Consider the following 20,356-nt stretch of genomic DNA (forward strand, 5'->3'; position numbering starts at 1 on the left):
ACTGCGATGGCTCTCAGCCTTGGCAACCCTCCAGTAGCTCCAGCACCGGCAACGCCATCGTTAGCAATGCCCCAGCGAGAGCCGGCCGTCCTGCACGCCTGGCTTCTCAGGAGGCTGGTTCACCTGTGGTCATCCCTTCCCCATCGTCCCAGCCACTGGGTGTTGCCCCTCCCGAGGTGGGCCAGGACAGAGTTCGACGACCAGTCTCCCATTCAGACCCAGGCTCCGGTGGTAGGACGACGGGGGCCTCTTCGTGTGGGTCACTTCCAGCTGTATTTGAAGGTTCCGTCTCGAGGGTTGGCAGATCCCCTTGACTCCAGCCTTACGATGGACGTGGAGGTCATCACTCCTGCACGACACTCCACCTTCCGACACAGTGGATCACAGTGGCTTCACCCCCCGAAGGAGGAGGAGTGCAGTAGCCACCAGAAAGATCGCGAGAGGCTCACATCGGCACGGCGCGTCACGGACGGCAGTTGCTGCAAATAGTCCCGTCCGCCAGAGGGCACGCGAGAATTTGGCCGCGACCTCTGCCAGCGGAACAACAACAACAACAACTCAGGCAGCATGGGCCGTGCCCAGTCAGTTCACATCAGGCATGCCTATGAGACAGTTCCTGGTCTACTCTGAAGTGAACCGTGTTACTACACAGTCCATGTTTGAACAGCTTTCTGACATTCAAAGAAACATTGAAATTGTTTCAAGGTTACAGTACCGCTATGTCATGGTATATCTGATAATAAGAGAATGCCTCCAATGGCAAGCAGTGGAGTATGTGAGATAGATTTACATCACTACTACTGCTGCAAGCATCATTTGCAACAAGCCTAACATGTTGCCCAAGTGCAGCAAATTCAATCAAACTGCATGGAGCAAACACAAAGCCATTGTGATGTACAACACTGTGTGCTACAACTGTCTGAAGAGTGCCCACGGAGATTCTCAATGCACATCCATTAGCTGCTATACTTGTGGAAAATGACACCACATGTTACTGCATGTGGCATTACAATGTGCACAATATGACATAAGGAAGAATTGTCCAACTGATATGCAACATGAGCACTATAAGAAACATCAATCAAGTACATCAAGTTATTGATCATTGAAGGTCAGTCCGGGCAAACGAATGTTTCTTTTGACAGCAAGAATAAAGTTGCAAGACAGCTTTGGCAAATGGAAGACTTGTTGTACTCTATTAGATTGGGGTCACAGTCATGCTTCATACTGAAAGCATGTACACAATGCCTCAAATTTCAAAGGTGATACAGCTGAGTACCAAGTCAAGGAATATGTGCAACACTTTCACAAACAAAACAGCGTCTATGTAAAAGTGGGCTCCTGCATAAGCAACTAATGTTGTCTGTCAAATGTTTAGTTTTGCTGGAGAAAATGACAGAGATGAGTAAGTAGAACTTGCCAAGTGGACAATTCACTAATTCAGAGTTGTGGTCTCCTGGCAAGATAAACATATTGCTAGGAGCCGAATTTTGTATGTACATTCAAAAGTCAAGGGCTGTCTTCAGAGAAGCTGATCATCCTGTTTTCCAAGAGACAGAACTAGATTACATTGTATCAGGATAGTATCAAATGGTAAAGGATAGTAATTTGTCATGGCAGCCTGTCACATCATGCTTTGTAAACTGATGTTCAAACATTTGAAGAAATTCTGGGGGTAGAAGAATTACTTGAGGAATAACAATGAAAGGAGAGGAAGAGTACAATGCACTCTTTGTGGAATGCATGAGGAATGATTCCACAGGAAGATTCATTGACCTCCTTTGAGTTTGTGGAGAGCAAAATCAATTAGGCAGTTCTTTCCACAATGCAGTAAATGCTTCTCTCAGGCTGAATAGAGATGAGTGAGACAACCAAAACTTAAGGGAAGCTACACTGCACCCATGAGGCAATATGAAGACATTTGTGGGGAACTGTGTGTCAGAGAGACTGTGGCCTCAGTTGCGTGAGACTGCAGTCATGTGAGTGTGAGTGAGTTGCATTTGCATGAGTGCATATATGTGTGTTTGCTGTCTAATTCCGACAAAGGTTTTACTGGCTGAAAGCTATTATTTGTGACTGTCTTTTTGTTGTGCCTATCTGCGACTCAGCATCTCCGCTTCATGGTGAGTGTGAACTTTTATTTCACAACATTGTTACATTTCATCCTGGATTTTTCATTGTTTGACATAATGTTGGCAGTATTATTTACATCAATCAAATTTAGAAAAATAGAGTTCATTCTGTATGCACATATGTGCACTTTTTGGAACAACATATACTGACAGTATTTTTTCTTTGTTTTTAGAATTTCTATATTTACATCTGCAGCTACAGATGCTCTGTGAACTACTATTAATTGCATGGTAGAGCATACTTTCCATTGTACCAGTTATTAGGGCCTCTTCCCATTCCAGTCACATATGGAGTGTGAAAGGAATGAATGTTTAAATGCCTTTATGGATGCTACAATTAATTTAATCTTCTCCACACGATTCCTGTGAGAGCCTACAGTCATCATTTGAAGCTGGTATTTGAAACTTTGTAAGTAGGCTTTCTCAGGACAGTTTGCATCTATCTTCAAGGATCTATCAGCTCAATTTCTTTAGCATCTCTGTGACACTCTCCCACTGGCTAAACAAACCTGTAACCATTTGTGTTGCCCTTCTTTATATATTTTCAATATCCCCCATTAGTCCTATGTGGTATGGGTGCCATACATTTGAGCAGTATTTTAGAATGGGCTTCCCTCTGACAACCATGCCTCCATCCTTGCTACCTTCCCTGTTTTCCTTTCCCTGTTGCTTCATAACCTGGGTTGTGAGTAACTAAATCCACTTTCCCTTCTTCCCTTTCTTTCCCCTCTCTCCTCCCTGATGAAGGAACATTTATTCCGAAAGCTAGGAGCTTAAATTTTCGGTTGTTTTTTGTGTTTCTATCGGCTGTACTGAGCTGAGGTAAGTACTGGCCAGCCCCTCTATCTCTTTGTTAGTAATTGTTAGTGGTCAATTCACCAGTGACACAAAATAGTTTTGGCTAGACACTTTCCCTGTTTTTGGCTTCCACATCATTGACAAAGTGCATTTAGTGTCTGTCTATTACCTTTCACAATTTTAACTCTTTACTGTAGGCCTACAGCCCACTAATGAAATTTGTTACAAATAATCCATCTCAATTTGCAAAAAAACAGTGATGTTCATACATGCAACACTAGAGGGAAAAATGATCTTTCTTGTCCATTATTGAAGCTGTCAGTTGCCCAAAAGGAGTACATTATTCACCAACAAAAATCTTTGATCATTTGCCCAACAACATGAAGTGTCTGGCAGGTAGCAGATCAAGTTTTAAATCTAGCTTAAAATCATTTCTTTTGGACAACTCCTACTCCATGGTCGAGTTTTTGTTTCAGAAATCATAAAAAAAATAGTACCTCTAAACATAGTTGCATGTGTAGAACTAAAAATTTCAGTAATATTAATATTAGCACTATTCATGTGTGCATATATATCTTGTAATGTGACTTGTTCCACATCATATCAACAAAATAATTGGGAAAATGATCTACAGAACATGACATAACTAAAACCAAACTTTGATAAAACCTTGGGCCAGATGGAAAATTTCAATGTACATGTTTCTCTTAAGCTGTCAGGGATACCTAAATTTTCTCTCCCATGTCCCATATCTTTCATTATGCACAACAAGGTAAAGGTAGAGTTGCAGCTTTGGCAGGTTCAAGGTGTCATTTCTCCTATTGCATCAAGTGAATGAGCCACTCCTCTGGCAGTGAGTCAAAGTCCAACAGCACAGTGCGCTTTTCCAACAATTTTAAACAGACTGTCAACAGGCAACATGTCGTGAATTCATACCCCAAACTGCAGCAGGCAGAATTATTTGTGAAGTTGTCGGGAGGGCCAGTATTTTTCCTGCATCAGCATGATTCCCACCTGTAGTTGCCGTTGGGCTTGGTTTCTCAGACTTTCCTGGCCCTTGATGCCTCCTTTGGGCTTTACCAGTAAACTCACCTGCCCTGTGGAATCTTGTCTGTGCCTGGAATTTGTGAATGATATTTGGGGCAATTGCTTCAGGACATTCCCTGTCTCATCATTACCTTGATCACATGTAGGTAATGGGCCCTACTTGGGAGGAGAATCTACAAAACCTGCAGTCAGTTTTCTAATATCTTCTGGAGCATCATCTTCATTGCAGACTGGGAAAGCACAGTTGTTTCTCCCCAAAGGTGAATTTTTTGGAAAGTAGCTTAATAAAGATGGTCTTGTTCCTATGGATGACCACATCAAAGCCATTGTCAACTTGACAGTGTCCAGGACTCTGAAGGAGATCCACTCTTTTCTGGGTAAGATTTCGTATTATGCTCAGTTCATTTCCCGGCCTGCACAAATCTGCCGCCTCTTTAATCAGCTTACCAGAAGGGCATTAAGTTTATCTGGTCTGCAGATTGTCAACAGAGTTTTCAGTTGCTCAAGTAGTGTTCATGCTCAGCTCCCTGTCTGACTTCTTTTATGCCAGATAAACCTTGAAGCCTGGCCTGTGATGTAGTTCAATGTGGCACTGGTGCCAAGCTGTCCCATTGGAACCTGGCTGGCACTGAAGAGCCCACTGCTTATAGCTCAAAGATACTTTCCACTGCAAAGCATAATTATTCACATGTGGAAAAGGAATTAAAAATTTTCACATCTTCCTATATGGAGTGAGGTTCCTCCTCATCACCGACAACCAAGGTATTGGTTTCCTTATTTGTTCCTCATTCCAAGCTGCTGGATAGGGCTGCCAATTGATTGCAGAGGTGGGCCCTGTTTCTCAGTAACTATTGTCATGATGTTCATAACTGCCCAGCATGTCAGTGCTGATGTCCTGTCATGGCTACCAGGTCATTCACAAAGGGATCTTCCTGCTTGAAGTGGAGAAGCAATGCTGTTGAGTGACATTCCCTGACACTGGGTCCTTGCATATTTCAGATGCTGAATGCATGCACTGGTGTAAGACTCATAGAAAAGCACTGGCACAATGTCATGTCCAGCGACTGATCATGACACTGAAATCTGGGACGGGCTTGCAGGGCCTGTGCACAGAACCAGACTGCACCACTATGCCAGTTTTCTCTTTGGCTTGTCCTGAGGCACCCTTGGGAAAAGGTGCACATTGATTTCTAGAGTCAATTTTTGGGCAGCATGTGGCTGTTGGTGGTTGATGCATTGTTCCGTTTCCGGTATGTTGCCGAGCTGTCCACATTGTTGACTGCCACTGTTCATGCACTGTCAGTTATTTGCCATTGGCGGATCCCCTAGAACCCTTGTCTGATAATTTGTGTTACAGCATTTTTGCATTCACAATTGTATCTAGCATCTGACAACCGTCTCGTTTCACCTGCTTCTAACTCGGAGCTGGAAGCTTTGGTTGTACGTTTATGACTCAAATGAAAACATGTGTCTGCCACTTCCTGTGACAATTGTTGTCGAGTTTTCTGCCTAGATACCAAGCCATTCACTGGGTGCAATCTGGTGGAAAATTTGCATGGGCACCAGCCACAGGGGCTCCTGAATTTGCTCTCCACTCACATTCGCATTCTACAAACCAATGTGGGCCACCACATTTACTTCCTGGGCTGTTGTTTGGATCTGGTCCTTTGGCCAGCAGCAGAGGTGGTTGCTGGTTGTCATGGTCGGCCACTAAGGTTGGTAGTTGTTCATGGTAGATGTCAGCAAGGAGCAGCTGACCCATCATGCAAATGGGCTGTGCCCATGCCCTGTTGCTACATCATCACCACAGTCTTTCAGTCAGTCGGGCAGCAGGGTCATTTATGATTGGTCAGGTTGAGGGCTCTCGATTGCTGTGGTGTGCTTCCCCACTGATACCCCCTCCATACCCTCTGCTGTGCTCCTGTCACCTGCGGCCTCAGCTCCCAGTGAGGTTCGCACTTGCAGCTGCTGACATGGCGCTTGTGGCTTCTGATATATCCTCCTCCCATGGTTTCCGATACTACCTCTTCTTCCTCTGCCTCCTTCCCTCCCTCCTTTCAGCACTGGAGGTGGCCTTGCCTCCACTGCTAATGGTGCACCCCCATTATCTCAGTCTCTGGGCACATCTGGTGCATCCAGCAGTGTCGGAATTGCCTCTTGCAGTGGTCAGTGCACTGCCATATTCTCTAGGACCCCTCTGGTTCTGTGTTGGAGGTCACAACCCTAACCTGCTCATTTCTGGCCCTAAGTGGCCTTTTCAGGGGGAAGAGATTTAGCATGTCTGCTAACAGATATCACGATGGAGGCAGACCAGTTGGCACAGACAACACAGTGGGATAGTATGAAAACCTGCCACATTGGGCGTGCACAGACCTGCTGGCAGAAGTGTTTACCTGTGCATGGCAGTGGGCTGGGTGCACCAGTGCTTGCCTTGAGTGCAGCCACCACGGACCTCATCTTGCATTTGTGCCATGTGTTGTTGCCAAGTGCTTAGCTGTTAGCTATCTGCATCAGCCATGTGCTGCATTTCCATGCCTGTCACTATGTGGGTTCAAATATAGACTGTCTAACATGATGAGTTCATTTTCCTTTCATGTGGCTCTGTTCCCAGACTGTTATACAGGAACTGTTGGTCTGTGAAGTAACCATACCAACTGTGTAGTCTAGCGACATTGTCACTCCTCTGTAGATGCTAAAGAACCTAATAATGATCCCATTGGCCCTGGAGTTTTGTTAAATTTTCGTGACTTCTGTTGTTTCTAAATACTACTGGCAATAATATCTACATCACTCATCTTTGCAGTTTCCATAACAATGCTCTCATGCTTTGTTGAATTCATAATTTTTGTAATGAAAAACAATAGACTTTTTTCTTTTCTTAAATATATTTGAATGTAATGTAATCATCATCATCATCATCATTTAAGACTGATTGTGCCTTTCAGCGTTCAGTCTGGAGCATAGCCCCCTTATAAAATCCCCTATTCAGTGCTAACATTGGTGCCTCTTCTGATGTTAAACCTATTACTTCAAAATCATTCTTAACCGAATCCAGGTACCTTCTCATTGGTCTGCCCCGACTCCTCCTACCCTCTACTGCTGAACCCATGAGTCTCTTGGGTAACCTTGCTTCTCCCATGCGTGTAACATGACCCCACCATCTAAGCCTGTTCATCCTGACTGCTACATCTATAGAGTTCATTCCCAGTTTTTCTTTGATTTCTTCATTGTGGACACCCTCCTGCCATTGTTCCCATCTACTAGTACCTGCAATCATCCTAGCTACTTTCATATCCATAACCTCAACCTTGTTGATAAGGTAACCTGAATCCACCCAGCTTTCGCTCCCATACAACAAAGTTGGTCGAAAGATTGAACGGTGCACAGATAACTTAGTCTTAGTACTGATTTCCTTCTTGCAGAAGAGAGTAGATCGTAGCTGAGCGCTCACTGCATTAGCTTTGCTACACCTCGCTTCCAGTTCTTTCACTATGTTGCCATCCTGTGAGAATATGCATCCTAAGTACTTGAAATTGTCCACCTGTTCTAACTTTGATCCTTCTATTTGGCACTCAATCCGTTTATATTTCTTTCCCACTGACATTACTTTCGTTTTGGAGATGCTAATCTTCATACCATAGTCCTTACATTTCTGATCTAGCTCTGAAACATTACTTTGCAAACTTTTAATCGAATCTGCCATCACAACTAAGTCATCCACATATGCAAGACTGCTTATTTTGTGTTCACATATCTTGATCTCACCCAGCCAGTCTATTGTTTTCAACATATGATCCATAAATAATGATCCATAAATAATATGTAATCAAACAATGGAAAATCCAGGATGGAATGTAACAATAAACGCCGGTCGGTGTGGCCGAGCAGTTCTAGGCGCTGCAGTCCGGAACCACGTGACCGCTACAGTCGCTGGTTCGAATCCTGCCTCAGGCATGGATGTGTGTGATGTCCTTCGGTTAGTTATGTTTAAGTACTTCTAAGTTCTAGGGGACTGATGTCTCAGATGTTAAGTCCCATAGTGCTCAGAGCCATTTGAAGCATTTGTAACAATAAACAAACTGTGGCCAAGAAACAAGTGGACCACCCTGTTGCCGAACACACTGCCAGACATGATATCCTTCATTTCAATGACTTCTTCATAGCCTGTGCCATATGGGTCCTTCCCATCAACACCAGCTTTTCTGAACTGTGCAGATGGGAACTTTCCCTGCAGTATATCCTACATTCCCGTAACCTTCCTGGCCTCAACCTTCATTAGTCAGTCCTCTCCCATCCTCCCCCTTCTCTGTTCCCATTCCAGCACTACACAGCCGTCATTCACCACCACACCCAGTCTTTTTTTATTTCTCTCTTTTTACACTACTCCCCCCCCCCCTCCCACATCTCCCCTGCCCTCAGTCTAACCTGCAGCTCTTCACTGTCCGCCACCCCCACCATACTATCCCTCCCCCTCCCCACACCAGGTTCCTCCTTACCCCCACCCAGTTGCTACTTCCATCATACACTAGTGCTGCTGCTCACATTGTGGTTTCAGTTGCCCAGTTGCCCGAAACTGCAGGTGTGTGTGTGTGTGTGTGTGTGTGTGTGTGTGTGTGTGTGTGTGTGTGTGTGTGTGTTGTTGACGGAGGCCTTAATGGCCAAAAGCTATAACTGTGGGGGTCTTTTTGTTGTGCCTGTGTGTGACTCAGCATCTGCTCTATATGGTGAGTAGCAACTTTCCTTCTCATAATATTGTTACATTCCATCCTGGATTTTCCATTGTTTGAATGTAATGTAACCTTCATAAACTGACCATAAAAACTATATGAGAGAAAAATAAACTAATTTGAAAAGAAATAATAAATTTACATGAAGCTGCAAGTCAGTGCACTCAGTGATAGAAAAAAAATTGGTACACCTCTTTGGGCTTATTAAGCTATAGTAGTACAGCACACCATATTTTTAATTTAATAATGTACACATTTTTGTTGGAAGATTGTATGTGGATGTTCAGGGAGTCATGCACGTAAATGTGAAGTTGAACATTTCACAAAACCTACAAAGTGGTACCTTTTGACAGCACGATTAATGAGTCATTGCTTGCATCACCAAATGATATACTGTAAACTCTGATGAAGGGCAGCTAGCAGGTTCCAAATTTCTAGATTGTCAAAAAGCATTTGACACAGTGCCCCACTGCACATTGGTAATGAAGGCATGAGCACATGGAACAGATTCCTACATACATGAGTGGCTTGAAGACTTCTTAAGGAACAGAACCCAGTAAGTAGTTCTTCATGGCAATTATTCATCAGAGACAAGGATATCATCAGTAATGCCCCAGGCGAGTGTGACGAGACTGCTCTTATTTTCTGTATACATACATGATCTGGCAACAGGGGGGGACAGCAATCTGTGCCTCTTTGCTGATGATGCTGTAGTGTACAGGAAGGTGGTAATTTTTGAGTGATTGCAGGAGGATACAAGATGACTTAGACAAAATTTCTGGTTGCTGTAACTCTAAACAAAGATAAATTTAAATTAATGTAGATAATTAGAAAACTCTGCTTGACACAGTCACATTTTTTATATATCTGGGTGTAATATTGCATGAAATGGAACAAGCATGTAAGGATTGTAGTAGGGAAGGCAAATGGTCAACTTCGGTTTATTTCGAGAATTTTAGGAAAGTGTGGTTCATCTGTAAAGGAGACCTCATACAGGACACTAGTGTGGCCTATTCTTCAGTGCTGCTTGAGTGTTTGGGATCTGCACCAGGTCAGATTAAAGAAAGAGGCTGGCTCTTATATTTGTTACTGGTAGGTTTGGACAACATGCAGGTGTTACAGAGGTGCTTCCAGAACTCATGTGGGAATCCTTGGAGGGAAGGCAATGTTCTTATTGAGGAATCCTGTTGAAGTTTAGAGAATGGACATTAGGATACAGACAGCCATTTTTCCCGCACTCTATTTGTGAGTAGAACAGGAAATGAAATGACTGTTAGTGGTACAGAATACTGTTCGCTATGCTCCATATAGTGGCTTGTGTAGTGTAGATGTAGATGTAGATATCACAAAAATTATGGCATTAAAAATGCTTGGGAATGTGAAGTGGAACATAGACTCAACTGCAATTATGGGATTTGATTTATTGGTAGGACATTGGGAAGCTGCAGTTTGCCTGTGGGAGAAACTAGTTACAAGACACATGTAACAGCTCATGCACAGCCCCTGTGTAAATACAAACATGTTTGCATTGCAAACTTTGGACAACTTATACCAACATACCTGTTTGAGTCTTCCATTTCAAATCAACTTTAATATGCAGTCGTCCTTGAGGTTCCAAGTCCACCTGACATAGAAAAATGATTGTAATTACTTACTAATCCACACAGTTATAAATTTTATTTACTCAATACATGCTACAAATGTGATATGGGCATATTATTCATGCACTCCTTGAAGAAACTTGGTCCCATGGTTTATTGGAGCCTGCTGAATTCACACAAGTGAAAGTTAGTAGTAGCAGTAACTGACATATTTCCCTCACTGTTAAATTTACTATGAAATTTGCCTTTATGTGCAGAAACAGACAGGTAAATTGGAGTAACAACACAAGGAACAAAACTCAGAACTGTATAGACAATGCAGAATACAAAAATGCCAGGGTACTTACACTGTGTACTGGACCAAGGTAGGTAGTGGCCTGAAGCAAATGAATATTCTGAGTGGCCATATTTATACAGATGGTTGAGGGACCTCACCTGTTCAATACAGAATGTCAAATCAAAACACCTTTCAGCCATATGAATTTCCAAATAGTTATTTTATTGAGCAACCAGTTTCAGCAGGTGATGACTGAAGTAATCACTGTATAAAAAAAACTGCGGGTAACAGTCATTGAATGTTGGCCCCTATTTTGACTGGACTAGAGGTGGAAATCTTCCTACACATTGGTCACGTGTCCTGAAGATAGTGTAATATTTTGTCACTACCGGTTGCTCAATAAAATAACAATTTGGAAATTTAGACAGCTGTAAGGAGTTTTGAATTGATGTTTTATTCTCAAATGAATATTGGTCCAACATTGTACACTGTCTTGTGACTTTTGTCAATCCATTAATCCCATCAGTCACTGTGCCAAGTGTCTTCCAGGAATGTGTGAATACTACTACTACTACTACTACTACTACAACTAATAATAATAATAATAATAATAATAATAATAATAATTACTATTATTATTATTATTATAACTAAACTATACACCATACCCCAAAAATAATTTAAATTTAAAACTGTATGTTATAAATTTGTAACCATTGTGATACTGTAAAAAATGACCCTGGAAAAACTGATAGAGTATACATCAACTAACCAGGAAACCACTTTTATACAGAATTAAATTCATGCTAAAATAGAAAGGCTAAAGTTTGACTCAGACAATGGATCCCATACATTCTGACAATTTTACCGTCTTTTATGCAAATGGACATTTATTTTGTTTCTACCACAACTTCACATTACATACAGTTGAAATACACAATAAATGCACATCATAAATGTAAATAGTAACATCATTTACAGCACGAAATAACATAATTCCATGATCAGACACCATGTCACAGTCACACAGTTGGAAATTAACACTCGTGCATGTTGAATCCCCAGTCATATTTAGTAAACAGTCTTTATGGAATTTTATAAATAACTAAATAATGAAAATTAAGCTGCTGACATGCACTTCAGTGGAATATTCTCATTGCACAAGACCCATCATTTATCATTGATAGAGTAGAAGCACACAGGGTAGCTTTGTATTGATATACAGAAATCACATTTTTGTATGATATTCAAGCATGTAAACTATATACAATTATACATACATCTGCAGCTTAATGAGTAAGGGAGTGAGGCAAGACCAAGTACTAGAATAATGTAAAAAATAACAGACTGAAGTTTATTTATGAATGATGAGATTTGGTATAAATGCCAAGATCTTTAAAAGCATGGGGTAATCCTCTGTTCAACTAATTTAGGAATAACGAGAACAACTCACTGAGTAGTAGAGATACTGATTTGTTGACAGGCATGTAAACAAGACTTTCAGATATATCTTTTTTTGAGCTGCAGTTCACAAATTAGTACAGCTACCTTGTGCCTGGTGTACACTTAGATGGCTTAATGTAGCTGTGTGTGTGTGTGTGTGTGTGTGTGTGTGTGTGTGTGTGTGTGTATGCGTAAGAGAGAGAGAGAGAGAGAGAGAGAGAGAGAGAGAGAGAGAGAGATCAGTGCCTCTTCTATTCAGTGAACGGTTGTTACCTTTACCTCTAAATTATTTGCATCCTTCCAGAACTTTCGATACCACATTTTAACGAAAATCAGTTTTTAGTGACAATGCCTACACCCATTTAAATGTGATTTTATGTTATGAGTCTCTGAACTCATTCTCATAATCGAGAACACATATTTACTTATGTTTTTATACAAAACTATATGAAGAAAACCATTATAAACAAAGATTGAGAGGTAAAGTCACATTTAAAATAATTTTCTGGGTCATGGATAAATAAAATGTAAAGCATATTGAGTACTTGTTTAAGTTTTGAGTTTTGTTTTTCCTGAAAATATGTTGTTTAAATACACAGAAGCCCACACATTTCTAATTGTGTGGTATTGTAAAATATCATTTCCTGACTGTGCCTGTGTGCTTATCCTGTTCATTATTGTGGATTACAGGGCCAATTTGTGGCAGATGGGGGCTTTTGCCCATTCTGGAGATGATGGGCTGAATTTTCCATAATCCATTAGGTAATCCTACCAGTAGGATATGGTTAGCTATGCTTATTTATCCCATAATAATCATCCATCTCTTCATAAGATCGCAAAGAGGAAGAGACAGGTGGTTAGAAATGATTGCTTAAAACATATGCTTCCATACTTTTTTGGAGCTGGCCACTGGGATCATGCAAGATATATGACAACTCACATACTAGAAATGGAAAATATTTGTCAGAAAATGTGAAAATTCTTCTAATAGTATGAGCACATGTGCATCAACACAACTCAGGTTTTACAATTCTCTACCTCTTGACCAGTTTCATGAACAGACTTACACCCACTGTAGGAAAGGATGTCTTATAGGGATGACAGTGTCTCCTAATCAGATAGCTGGGTGGGTACTTTCACAGCACTAGCTGGGTGGGTACTTTCACAGCACATATGTAATGAAATATTCATGTCAATGGACCTAATGTTTGAAGCAGCAAGATGAGCAGTAGCCAATTCTGATAAAGAGACAGGTAAATGCTGGATGCACATGACAACAAGAAAATAAAATTTGCCCTCTCACAATCATGCATCATTTGTTAGTCAGTTAACATCTTCACTGGCCAGAGAGTTGATGGTAGAATAAATGTTCGTGATGATCTATTTACTGCTGATGGAATGGCCACTGCTTTCAAAAACAAATTACATACTAGCTTTTACGACAAAATTTATAAAGAAGTAACAACCATGGCTACAGTGAAGAAAAGCATTAAAGTAGGAAAAAAGAAATTTATGATTCAGGAAAGGTATGAGCTCACTTATTAGTTATCTCTCAATAAAGCAAAATGAATTTGTTAGATATTCTTAAATATGAACTGTCTGTAGTTCTGTTGCCACTATTCCATGAATGCAGAAACATGTGAAAAGGAAAGAAAGCAGTTCTGCTAAGGAAACTTGTTATCACTACTTCAGTAGCTTATTCTCCAGATGATCAGCTCACTGATGGCAATAGTTTGATGTATCCTATGAAATGGCCAACTGGTTCTAATGTACCCTCATCCACACCATCATGATAAATGTTATGAAATGAGACTATGACACATATATTGCTTCAGATAATTATGACACTCCACCTATTAAACACCATAAATGAGAAAGATGTCTACCTGCTGGTGCTGTTAAACAATTACTCCTGATGCTGATAACAGCTCTTCCTACCCAAAATATTGTTTTAAGCAGCAGCCCAAATAAGGAACAGGCTATTGATTTGCTATACTCCATCAAATACTGAAGTAATCAAGTACATGGCTCATGAGAAAGCTGATGTTACACTACTTTCATATGCTCTACACATGGTTTTCCAATGTGGTAAGAACAACATCTGAATCATTAGTGATGATATAGACATGTTTGTTTTAAAACTGTACTTTTATTGGATATGGACACTTCCTGTAGTCTTTACTGTGAAGACATTTAATGGGCAGACTACTGACATTAAAGCAAGTGCTAATAATCTAGGTGACAAGTGTAAGAATATACTTGCAGTACATGCTTTAACAGAATGTGATTTTGTCTCTTGCCCATTGCGGAAAGGCAAGCCTGCTGCATGCACCTTGCAGCAGAGACATGAAGATCTTTGCTTGGAATTACTAGGCGAGATTTACTTTGATCATCGCCAAATAATGAAAGCTGGGTTTCAAATTTTTTCACTTTTGTACAACAACAGACTATGTTAATCAGTGACTCAATTACGACAGCAATTGTTTACAACCAAAACAGAAATCGCTTGTAACTGAAAGTTACTTCCGGCAACAGATGAAGTCTTGCACAAAACCTGATCAGTTGCAACTCATTTATTGAAAATCAGCAGAGCAGTTGTTGTCTCCTACATTCTGTCTCTATAATTATGATTGGAAAGTGGAAAATTACTCACACATACCCTTAACTGGAATGAGTTCTGTAGGCCCTCCTGAATTGACGGAATCAATAGCATGTAGGTTATCACATGCGAGTGAAGTAACTGCAGTTGTAAATCTTATAATTTGTCTTGCACAACATTTTGTAAATGTTTATCATCAGAGACATGTATGAATATTTTCACAGCCACTCCATCAGCAATGATGAAAATAATGTTGAATATGATATTGACATTTGATATGTGACACATTAGAGAAAAATTATGATTGATACTATAACATAACATAAGGTGCAAAAAATGTAACATTAAACAAAAGACAGTGAAGGCAGTATTTTAATGCATTATTTTTTCCTTGTTGACAAAATTTTTCATGGTGGAGATATGACATTACTGTAATCTTCTGGTATACAAAAATGGAATGTAGTTGTAAATGTAAAATTGTAAATGCATAAAATCCTCAAGCTTATTATTTGTTTATTAAAGGTTAATTAATTATTTTTCTGTATTCTTTCAAACATTTTGAAAACCTGAATGAAATTATGTAAAAAAAAAAAAAAAAAAAAAAAATTGCTCGAGCACTGAAAGTTGTACCATCAAAATTAGCATCCCTGACTATCCCTTTATCATATAAACCAGAGAAATGACTTTACATAAAATATTAAGGTATGGGTCTGAAACTGCCCAACTAATGATGAATCTAATGAACTTTAAAAGAGAAAACAACTAACGTTAGTTACTAGCTAACTGAAAGTACTACTCAGCATTATTCACTAAGGATGATTATGTTTGAAATATTCCTTCATTAATCAGATTACCAGCGCACTCTAAGGATTCTTGAGCATCTTGAAAATGAACAATACAGATGTTTGTAAATTGGACTGGGTAAAAAATTTGTTGTTTTGAGTACTTTTTAATGTAATTTCAAACTAATTCAGGACCTCAAATTCAAGGTTTTCAGTCACTCTTTTGACAGTATTTCATTATTTATTACTTGACTAAAGTGACCAGCTGAGGCAGCAATTTGAAAATAAAGTAAAATCAGAATAAAGCCTATTACGTTTGTCTTGGCAACATCCACTAATTTCCAATTGCTTTCACCACTTATTACACAACTTGACAAAAAAGTGAAGCACCCACAGGACATTGTCTGATGTTAATGTATCTCCATGAACATACACAGCATCAGTGAGTATGTAAATACCTACAGGTGCAATTTTGTGAAAGTAAGACAAGTGTCAGAGTGCTCTAATGTCATTCAAGTTTAATGCTGTTACCAGGTCAGGTAGGGCATAGAAGAGGCATCAACAACAGCATTATAGCTTGTGTAATCACTGTGAAGGACATGGAGTTGCCATATTCTCATGTAAGACACTGTGGTCAGCACCTGACAAGAGTTTGAAAGGGAGTTCATTGCAGATTTGACTGATAGGTCAAATTGTGCAATATCCAGAATTGTGAGGCATTCGGATGTGACAGTGGCCCCATGTTGGACTACATGGGAATGTGAGGACAGGCATGCTTATCGTCAAGATTCCAGTCAGTCGCGTCTGATCACCACAACAGAGGATCACCATTTTCTGCACCAAGTACATTGTAACCCCTTCATATCTTTGTCTGTGATCCAAGAACAAGTAATGGACTCCCTGCAATATTTTGTGTCATCCCCCACCACTGATAGAAACTAGCAGCTGCTGGTCTAGGAAAATACTATCCCATTGTTGACTGCTGATGAATGGCATTGCATTGTGCTCAACAATGACTCATGGTTCTGCACTACCCTGGATGACCATTGTCAGTGAGTATGGCAGTGACCTGGAGGGAATCCCATTCTTTAAATGTTTTCGAGAGGCACAGTGATGTTACTTCTGGTGTCATGATGTGAAGAGTCATTGGGTATGAGTTCAGGTCATGGATGGTAATGAGTGAGGGAATGCTGATGGCACAAAAGTACATCACAGACATCCTATGTCCTCATTTCTCTAATGCGACAGTATCCTGGCACAATTTTTCAACACGTTAATTGCCATTCACACATGGCCCACATCTCTATGAACTGTGTGTGATGTTGAGATACTCCTGGGCCAGAAAGATACCACATTCTATCCACCATAAAATGTGGGTAGGACTAGCTCAGATGTCAACACTGTCCCAGTGCCAGTATCCACAATATCATGGATCAGGTTAACAGTTGTGGGCCATCTAGCAGAATAGGATCAAATGCCTTTTTACACTTCTCCAACCAAGTCAGTGAAGCCATCCAGGCTAAAAGGGGTGCAATGTCACACTGATTAGTCAGCTTATACTGCCAAGTTCTCTATAAATATGACTCAAATTTCTAATCAGTGAATTAAGCCACCTCAACCCACAAAGTTTCATATCATTCCCTCCTCCCCTTCTGGGTGTTTCACTATTTTTTTCAGGCAGTATATTTTAGCGATAATCTTTATTCCAGACTCTTGTGAAAAAAATTCAGCTTATGTTTCTATACCATTTTTGTATGTGAAAATCTGATAACTTTATGTTAACAATCACATTAATCACATCTTAGGACTGTGATTGTTTCTTTATAATTACTGACATTTTTGTGATGAGTCTGTTCTTCCCTGCAAACATACTGAATCTAATTCAGCAGCGGGCACTGAAAGGAGTGCAGTAGTTAACAACCATCATTCCAAATAAAAAATATAATGAAACTGTAGTCATTATCATCATAGTACATACAGATTCAATAATACTAAAAACCTCCTTAATAAATTCTTCATTAAAATGTGAAAATCTAAGGCAAACACAAAACTGTTTAGATGATTGAGTTACTTTTACTGATTTTCAATCAAACAAAAAGGACAGATTGCCACTCCCCATATACTGGAGATGTTGAGTCGCAGACAGGCACAACAACAACAAAATTGCTAAACAAGTGAGCTTTTGATGAAAAGGCCTTCTAAACCAGACAAAATAGAAAGTAACTTCCACATGGAAAAAATATCTTAAAAACAAAGAATCCAAGACTTACCAAGAGGGAAAGTGCCGGTAGATAGGCACAATGAATAAAAAAACACACAAACACACACACAGAATTTGAGCTTTCGCAACCAGCGGCTGCTTCATCAGGAAAGAGGGAAGGAAAAGGAAAGATGAAAGGATGTGGGTTTTAAGGGAGAGGGTAAGGAGTCATTCCAATCCCGGGAGTGGAAAGACTTACTTTAGGGGGACACACACATACACACACACGCATATCCATCCGTACATGCACAGACACAAGCAGACATATTTAAAGGCTAATATGTCTGCTTGTGTCTGTGTATGTATGTATGGATGGATATGCGTGTGTATGTATGTGTGTGTCCCCCTAAGGTAAGTCTTTCCACTCCTGGGATTGGAATGACTCCTTACCCTCTCCCTTAAAACCCACATCCTTTCATCTTCCCTTTTCCTTCCCTCTTTCCTGACGAAGCAGCCGCCGGTTGCGAAAGCTTGAAATTTTGTATGTGTGTGTTTGTGTGTTATTTTATTGTGCCTGTCTACTGGCACTTTCCTGTTTGGTAAGTCTTGGAATCTTTGCTTTTATATATTTTTCCCATGTGGAAGTTTCTTTCTATTTTATTTACATCATTAATTTGAACCCAACTATATATATATATATATATATATATATATATATATATATATATATATATATATATAAAATAGAAACAAACTTCCACATGGGAAAAATATATTCAAAACAAAGATTCCAAGACTTACCAAGCGGGAAAGCGCCGGCAGACAGGCACATGAACAAAACACACAAACACACACACAGAATCACGAGCTTTCGCAACTGGCAGTTGCTTCGTCAGGAAAGAGTGAAGGAGAGGGAAAAATGAAAGGATGTGGGTTTTAAGGGAGAGGGTAAGGAGTCATTCCAATCCCGGGAGCGGAAAGACTTACCTTAGGGGGAAAAAAGGACAGAGACACAAGCACACATATTTAAAGGCCTCTAAATATGTCTGTCTGCGTCCGCACATGTACGGACGGACACGTGTGCGTGCGTGCAAGAATACACCCATCCCCCCCCCCCCCAAGGCAAGTCCCCCCACCCTCGGGACCGGGAACGACCTCCTCCCCCCATACCCTCCCAATCCCTACCCCATCGCCCCCCACCCCCACCCCGCCCCCCGACGAAGCAACCGCCGGCCGCGAAAGCCCAAAATCCCGTGTGTGTGCCTGTGTGTTATTTTATTGTGCCTGTCTACCGGCACCTTCCCGCTTGGCAAGTCTTGGAATCCCCGTTTTTATAGAGGGAAACATTCCACATGGGAAAAATATATCTAAAAACAAAGATGATGGGACCTACCAAACAAAAGCGCCGGCAGGTCGACAGACACACAAACAAACACAAACACACACACAAAATTCTAGCCCTTGCAACCAACGGCCGCCCCCCCAGGAAAGAGGGAAGCAGAGGGAAAAACAAAAGGGCGGGTCCCAAAGGAGAGGGCAAGGAACTACCCCAATACCGGGAGCGGAAAGACCCACCCTAGGGGGAAAAAAGGTCAGGCGTACACCCGCACACACACACACACACACACACACACACACACACACACACATCCACCCGCACATACACAGACACAAGCAGACATTTGTACAGGCAAAGAGTTCGGGCAGAGATGTCAGTCAAGGTGGAAGTACAGAGGCAAAGAAGTTGTTGAAAGACAGGTGAGGTATGAGCGGCGGCAACTTGAAATTAGTGGAGGTTGAGGCCAGGTGGATATCGAGAAAGGAGGATATACTGAAGGGCAAGTTCCCATCTCCGGAGTTACGACAGGTTGGTGTTAGTGGGAAGTATCCAGATAACTCGGACAGTGGAACACTGTGCCAAGATGTGCTGATCGTGCACCAAGGCATGTTTAGCCACAGGGTGATCCTCATTACCAATAAACACTGTCTGCCTGTGTGGGTTTCAGGGGGTGGGGGGAGGGGAGTCGTTCCGGTCCCGGGGGTGGGGGGACTTGCCTTTCACGGGGGGGGGGGGGGGGGGGGGGGCGGAGGGTGGGTGTGTGTGCTTGCACGCACGCACATGTGTCCGTCCGTACATGTGTGGAGGCAGGCAGACATATTTAGAGGCCTTTAAATATGTCTGCATGTGTGTGTGTGTGTGTGTGTGTGTGTGTGTGTGTGTGTGTGTGTGTGTGTGTGCGCGCGCGCGCGAGTGTATACCTGTCCTTTTTCCTCCTAAGGTAAGTCTTTCCGCTCCCGGGATTGGAATGACTCCTTACACTCTCCCTTAAAACCCACATCCTTTCATCTTTCCTTCTCCTTCCCTCTTTCCCGACGAAGCAACCGCCGGTTGCGAAAGCTCGAATTTTGTGTGTATGTTTGTGCGTCTATCGACCTGCCAGCGCTTTTGTTTGGTAAGTCCCATCATCTTTGTTTTTAGATATATTTTTCCCACGTGGAATGTTTCCTTTTATATATAAGACTTACCAAGCGGGAAAGCGCCGGCAGACAGGCACATGAACAAAACACACAAACACACACACAGAATTACTAGCTTTCGCAACCGATGGTTGCTTCTTCAGGAAGGAGAGGGAAAGACAAAAGGATGTGGGTTTTAAGGGAGAGGGTAAGGAGTCATTCCAATCCCGGGAGCGGAAAGACTTCCCTTAGGGGAAAAAAAGGACAGGTGTACACTCGCACACACACACACA

The 20,356-nt window shown here is 41.3% G+C and overlaps 1 protein-coding gene across 2 annotated transcripts in view; it reads right to left on the reverse strand.

Moving 5' to 3' along the window:
* The window catches only part of LOC126361442 (calcium-independent protein kinase C), a 219,019-nt gene that overhangs the window by 152,208 nt on the left and 46,455 nt on the right, over positions 1-20,356 (reverse strand). For both annotated transcript variants that reach the window (XM_050007790.1, XM_050007792.1), the window contains exon 2: positions 10,265-10,328. In XM_050007790.1, coding sequence (XP_049863747.1) covers positions 10,265-10,328 — 64 coding nt within the window. The remainder of the gene's footprint in view (positions 1-10,264; positions 10,329-20,356) is intronic.

Source organism: Schistocerca gregaria, chromosome 1, assembly GCF_023897955.1.
Source record: "Schistocerca gregaria isolate iqSchGreg1 chromosome 1, iqSchGreg1.2, whole genome shotgun sequence".
Classification (NCBI taxonomy): Eukaryota; Metazoa; Arthropoda; class Insecta; order Orthoptera; family Acrididae; genus Schistocerca; species Schistocerca gregaria.